Raw genomic sequence first — 7500 nt, 5'->3', positions numbered from 1 at the left:
AACCAAAGGAAAATCATCACATTGATTCAACCTATAATTTTCTCATTCAGATTTCTTATCACAAAATTATTTTTGTTATAGTTATAGGAACTTAATGCTGAGTTGTACAAGTGTTTTGTTGAAAATATGTATAGAATGTACTTATTCCTTTTGAGTTTTGAAAATCTATTTTACATTGATGGGTATGACGTTTTGGCGAAAATCAGGGAAATGGTTGGCAGAGTTATGTGCAGCTGTTCGTTTTGGACCGCTTGTAAAGCGTTTTGAGTACACTGAGTGGATATTTCTCAGTACAAATGCTCTTTTTAAAAAAGATTAAGTTCGTGTTACAAATTTAGGCAGTTCATCAATTTACTTTGAATTATTTATCGTAGTCGTTCATGAAACTGTTGTAAATTTGATTAATGAAAGAAGTGTAAATTGTATCAAAGTGCAAACTTTGATTGGACACGATAATGGGATTGGCTGGGTGTCCCTGGTGAATTATTTTGTTTATGGGTTGAATTATTTGAACCTGAGCATTTGAAGCACTACCCTTGAATGGCGTCCCGCGTTTTAAAATCCTTTGATGTGAATCAGTTACAACCGAGCTGTATAATTTTCTCATTAACTGCCGTACTCTGGGAAAATACTTTTTAAAAATTTGACCAGAAAACTCGTCCTTTAAATATCGATCGATTTAATTGACCCTCATCTTGGCAAAAACTCTCAAACCTGGTACCTCGCGAGGTCCCAGGTTTGAGAGTTATTGCAATGATGAGGACCATTTAAATCGATCGATATTTGAAGGACGAGTTTTCCGGCCAAATTTTTAAAGACATGTTTTTTTCAGATTACGGTAGTTAACAGGTTAACAACGCTCCTGTTTTGCTCTCTTTTTGTAACAAGGATGTCTGATATTTTAAGGAAAATGTCAAACAAATCTCAGAAAAATACCGTGAGTCTGAAACAAGACAATGTCGAATTTACCTGGGATTAATATATGCAACTTTTTGGTCTTACAATGTGATTGGACGTATAGGCGCCTAGTTCGAATCCCGGTGTTGACAACGCAAAGTTTAGTTCTTGGAAATAGGCTCTTCATTCAAATTCTCTCACCGCACTCTAGTGTAAAAGAAGTACCTCGGCGGTAACAGCTATGTCTCTGTTGAAAACAAAAGAGTTTGAAATAACGCATCACGTGTGCCATGTCTCGTGCTACATGTTAGACGTTGTTATTTGCATGGGACTCCTTGTAAAGCGCTTTGAGAATATTTATATTATTAAAGCTCACTTTAACGTTGTTTTCTTAAATAGACGAAAGGGAAAAATTATAATAACGTGTGCCAAATAAAAAACAACAAACAAATAAACATTTATCAAAGCGTTTCTTTTCTGCATGCCATGATAGTTGAAAACGTCAGATTTTGAATCGAACCGGGAACCACTTTTTATCTTATATAATCTTTTTTTAATTATAGACATTGAATGAGTTATTTATAAATCATTTGTGTCACTGTATTAGCATCATCTCAATGAACAGCTTTATTCTGTTATCTTAAACTTCACCTTTCAAGTTTTATCACATCTTTAGTGGTGTCTGCATGTGATATCCATTGGTTATAGACGTACAAGAATTTCAAACATTTTCAGTCTGAATTTGATCCCCCGATTTAACCACCTGTTAACATGATTATGTTAACCAGTTAACTGCCGTGTTCTTGAAAGTCACGTATGGGTTTTTGCAAAGATGAGGGTCATATAAACCGATCGATATTTGAAGTACACATTTTCTGGCCAATGTTTGAATACGTGTCTTCCCCGAATACGACAATTAACTGGGTCACATCAAAGTGAAAAGTAAAATAAGACTTGCCGGACCTGTTGATGACGCCACAAAATTAGAACTTACACTTTCACTTTATGATGACGGCCTTCATACCCCCCCCCCCCCCCCCCCCCCTTTTTTTTTTTTCACCTTTCCCTTCTCATGTAGTCGCTTGATTTTATAAAAAAAAAATTCTGCCGAAGTAAGATGCCAGATTGAGTTATTTCTGCCTTTGTACTTTTTGGTTGTATTTATGCTACCATAGCAATTGGTGAGTTTCGTATTAGAATGTAGGGATTTGATTCTTTTCTGGTATGTATACAAAGACACGCTTGGAAATGCAAGATCTCTATTTTGGGCCCATTTCTGCCAAGTTTTTCCCCACACTTCTTTGATGCGATGTCTATCGTAGAGCATTCCCCTGGGAGTGCCTTTGCTATTTTCACTTTCATTCTTTTAATGCTAGTGTTAAGATTCCAAGAGTGTGTTTTCTTTCTCGTATAGTTCTTGTTTGATATCTTATTTAGCCTAAATATTATAACAAAAATTTCTTTGAACAATATATTGGAACACATGAAGTTTTTGATCAATTCAAATGTGTTCCATGGCTTTCTCTGATCCCAGGTTTGAGAGTTTTTGCCAAGATGAATCAGTCTTTGTGGGAAATTCGAAAGTTGTGGCGAGTTATTTATACTTTATGGATATTTTAGACATTTCCACCTAATAACATTAAAAATAGTGCTCATTTGTTAAGCGCAGCATATTCCACTATGTTATGCAAGCTCTGGGCGCGTTACAAAGATATATCATATGCGTTAGTCAGCTTTTCTGATTCTATAAATTACAGACTGAATTCATAACTTAGTAGCAATCGATAAATTAAAAAAAAACTTCATGAAATAGACGATGTACTGGTACTGCAGACCTGCAGTTCACCATAATCTATGTGACTTCGTATCAAACATTAACAACGTTCTTTACTAAAATCGTCCAATGTATCAACTCACTACCCCCCCCCCCCCCCCCCAGGGGCTTAGGACAACGCTATATTGTATTTCAGATGAAAGACAGAAAGGGAAATAGTGAGGCTCAAGACACAATTACAGGTACTTGACACCGTCATTGCCATGATGAAAGTGTCACGTGATAGATACATTTTATAAAAAGTAGATCGTAACTTTCAAGGATCTTTAATGTTTCCATTTTCCCCAAATCTCCTCCAGGTACCTCGGTGTAGCATCCGTGGCGTCAAGTTCCATCCAGGAGGATCCATGCGATGAAGTCCCAGGTTTGGTACATCAACAACTACAAGTGTGCAAGAACAACCCCCAGTCCCTATTGTGTATCAGCGAGGGAGCAAGACTGGGTATTCGAGAGTGCCAAAGTCAGTTCCGATTTGAGAGATGGAATTGTTCCACACAGCGGAATCACACGGTTTTTGGGCCAGTACTTAGAAAAGGTCAGTTTCTCATATTTTACGTAGTCCTTCAAAGTCGTAGGGAACATGGAACCGGAGTTTATCCTTGTTCTAATAGCGTGGAACGAACAATAGCAATTTCTTTCAACCCTTTTGATAGGACGCCAGTCTAACGCTTAGTGTTTTCCCCCCAGATCTCACTGACACAATAACCCAATCACTGCTGGGTGAATTGAGAAGGGTGCTGGAGTCATAATATGTTGTATATTAAATCAAGATAGTTTTAAAGAAAAAACTATATGCGCAATTTAATGTCTAAACTTCCCGAATGTTATTTGCAAATTTGACAGGAAGAAAAGGTATAAAACTCAGAACAATGCAATAAATAGATTTTCCCTATTTATATTGACTGTCATGTACATGCTTGTCAAACATTCCTGGTATCAGAAATGCTCTTTAGCCAGTGAACTGTCGTATTCTGGAAATCAAATGTGTCTTTCCAGGACACGGCAGTTAATCGGTTAAATCTTGACAAGAAAACGTTTGCAGTGAACTGTGTGGCCACCAACCTAAAACCGCTGAGTTGTTCTGTTATGAATTGACAAATCTGGCCAAGTGCCCATCGACATAATTGAAAATATTGATAGTTTGTGATTTAGTAATATCTTTGCTTACGTTGTATCATAACTAACACACAAAACAATATGTAACTTGTAACCGTTTTGATTCATTATAGTCAATTAGAGAAAATCACCTCTTTGGCCGTCTAAAAACAACATCAAAGAGCGTTTAAATCCCAATTTCAGTTCACAATATGTTGTTAAAAGATCACACCGTAATCAACACCCGTTTGTATACATGACAAATACGTTTGATTGTCTTTTGTCTACCAGATTTAAGTATGCTTGATAGTATATTCTTCACAAAGAGAGAAATTATTTGCTCACTTCAAGCCTAATTTCATGGCATACCCCATACAATCAAGAATAAATGTGCCAATATGGGTGCCAATAGGGAAGAAAAGCGTGATGTAAAAAAACTGGTTCCTATCTTATTGGAAGTGTAACACCTCTCTTCCAGAAGACTGAAGACCTTATGTAAATGATCTTCTGGTTTCAGAGTAATGACATCTTATTTTCTAGTTTAAATATACGTTGGTCTTCAATAAAGATCATCCATCCTCGCTCTTTTACGTCCCTAAATGCTACTAAAATAGTTATGCCACCTTATGGTTCAACCTATTCATCATTAGTCCGCCGAAGGACTGGTTACATGCACACTTCCAATGATTTTGGAACCTGAAAATTCGGAAAATTGGAAATTGTGACGTCATGACTTTTCTTCCCTATTGCTGGTTCCTTCGTGATCTCTTGTTGATATGCCAGACAAGCTATTGACATGAACGCCTATTATCTTATAGTATGAATCTAGGTTTATTCAATCAGCATACTTTTGAAAATTACGCTAGTTATCGTATATTTTATTACGACTAGTCTAATAAACATTTCATTTAATTGATTTATAACTCAAAAATGTATTCTATAGTCTATGTTGCCCCTGATATCAACCGATGACCGTGAACTTAAGATACCTTAAGTATTTGCCTATCACCCGAAGCAAACACACCATAGATATCCTGAGCATCACTCACAATTTTAACACAGACTATTGGGGGAAAAGGTAAAGATAGTGTGCGCTTGGCTAAGAAATTCACAATATTGACCACCGGAAGTATAATGGACCCAACACACAAAACTATATGTAACCTTAAACATTTATAGTCTGGTTAATACAGGTTAGTGAGAATTACTCACAAATATGGATGGCAAAAAACAATAACAACGGCCTGAGTGACGTCAACTTCATTCTATCTATGGAGTGTCGTCATGTAATGCGATGCAATTTCTTTGAGAGAATTTCAAAATACTGTGATTAATATTCAGGATGAGACTCACATATTTGTCTGTTTGGCATCAGCTCAGGGTCGCTCAGGTCTTTTGTTCACCGGAAATAAATAGTAAAGGGACGGAATGCACTTAATTGCAGGAAAAATACTGATTGGTTAATGCTAAGTATAGTAACGCCCGAACCATCAATAAGGAGCTTTTGTGTGGTATCAAAATACTTATCGCAACCCCCTTGGAAGTCTAAAAGCACTCCTCCGGAGGACTGGACGTTGTACAACTAATCTTCTGGTTTCAGAGTGATGGCATCTTATTTTCAAGCTTAAATAACTGTTGGTCTTCAATACAGATCATCAATCCTCGCTCTTTTAGGTTCCGTAATTCTAATAATCTGCCTACACATTCTAAGATACCTATGGTATTTTATGATTCAATGATGTAACACATCCATTGTTAGTCCTCCGGAGGACTGATCGTACACATCCAATGAATTTAGAACTGGACGAGATGAAGGTGTGACGTCGTGACCTCTGCTTCCTTTAGCTCTTTGCTACAACCATTGGGACCTCGAGGTGTTTTCAAAGTAGCTCAATAAATTCAATCCGAACTGACTGATGGCAAGTGTCTAAAGATAAATCTATTTCTCGTTGCATTGAAAGGTGAATGTTCCTATTGTTTTTCTGGTTGTGTTTTATGACGAGTGACTAAATAATATGTTGTAGTCTGAGATTCATATTTTCATATAAGATATTTGAGTAATTACGGAAATAAATAAATAAAATCGTTTTTCACTCCGTATACATTATTACAGCCACATGTAAAACTCATCACCCGTTGGCACAGTATTCGAAAATTTCAACGACTTGTGAGATAAAACGAAAGGTTCTTATCGCGTCAAATAACGGGTCATTCGGAACTTTGTATGGCGACATTCCAAGAAGGAACTCTCTCACAAGGGAGGCGTTTACAGACAAGAATTTTATGTTTATCATTAAACGGCTGTCTCAACGGCCGTCTGGGCTTGAACGTAACACGATTAAAATGACATCAAAGAATAGAGACGATTTGTCTCTTTAATAAGCAAACGAATAGTATGATGAGATAACGAGTGGATGTGGAAAGTAACTCGCTTAAAACAGATTTATTATCAATAGAGAACAAAAGTGTGATGTCAACATACTGGTTCCAAACATCTTGGAAGTGTGAACCAGTTCTCAGGAGGACATTGTACACATGATCTTCTGATTTCAGAGTGATGGCATCTTATTTGCTAGCCTTAAATAAAAAGCTGGTCGTCAAAAAAAGATCATCCATACTCGCTCTTTTACGCCCCGTGACCATAAGACTCTGCCTATAATTCCTGTTATTGAAATAGTTTTGCCATCTTATGATTCGCTATGTAACCTATTCATTGTTTATGCATTGTCCGGAGACTAGAAACACACTTCCAATGAGTTTTGAACTGGAAGAGAGGAGAGTGGACGTTACGACTTTTGCTTCACATTATGGCATTTTGGTCATGGGTTGATCCGAATTTCATTGTTTTCTCTTGAAAAGACTTAAGTCTCGATACATTCTCATGATTTATTTGCTTGACGTTTCTTTGGTAAGTTCTCATGCAAATGATTTCGGCATCGAATTTCACAACAATTCTTCTTGAATTATAGGAAAAGGTAGAACTTTATTGCTCCGCAATAACGGCATTTTTTCCTGTCCTTATCTTCGGCGTTATATCCGATATCTGTTGCATTCTAAAAGCGAGCTACTAGTTGATATGATGTGATGGATTTTCGATCAGGTGCCGGTGACGTAATGTCACTGTGACCTCAAATGAAAAGAATAGCACACATATATTAATGTAGAATACAATTGAGCTTCATGGCAGACACGCACACAAACACACACACACACACACACACACACACACAAATGCTTGCATACATACATACATATATACATACATACATACATACATACATACATACATACATACATACATACATACATACATACATACATACATACATACATACATACATACATACATACATACATACATACATACATACATAAATACATGAGAGAGAAAGAATGAGGGAAAGAGAGAGAGAGAGAGAGAGAGAGAGAGAGAGAGAGAGAGAGAGAGAGAGAGAGAGAGAGAGAAAAGGAGAAAAAAAGAAGAGAAAGAGAGAGAGAAGAGAGAGAGAGAGAGAGAGAGAGAGAGAGAGAGAGAGAGAGAGAGAGAGAGAGAGAGAGAGCGAAAATGTGTCCACAAGTAACAATAATTCACAGAGCTCAAATACAATATATTATACCTTGTGCGATGTGCGTTTCAGAATGAGGTTGGATTGAATGGTTGCTGATATGTTGTA

General features: G+C 36.9%; 1 protein-coding gene across 1 annotated transcript in view; it reads left to right on the top strand.

Moving 5' to 3' along the window:
• LOC144975855 (protein Wnt-16-like) overlaps positions 1–7500 on the top strand; it is a 50243-nt gene that overhangs the window by 19797 nt on the left and 22946 nt on the right. Inside the window, exons 4-5 of the mRNA XM_078920041.1 lie at positions 2432–2486; positions 3031–3266. Of these exons, the coding sequence (XP_078776167.1) occupies positions 2432–2486; positions 3031–3266 (291 nt within the window). The remainder of the gene's footprint in view (positions 1–2431; positions 2487–3030; positions 3267–7500) is intronic.

The sequence above is a fragment of the Berghia stephanieae genome, chromosome 6, assembly GCF_034508935.2.
Source record: "Berghia stephanieae isolate SIO BIC M18660-M18661 chromosome 6, UCSD_Bste_1.3, whole genome shotgun sequence".
Lineage (NCBI taxonomy): Eukaryota > Metazoa > Mollusca > Gastropoda > Nudibranchia > Aeolidiidae > Berghia > Berghia stephanieae.
This window is presented reverse-complemented; position numbering and strand designations above follow the sequence as displayed.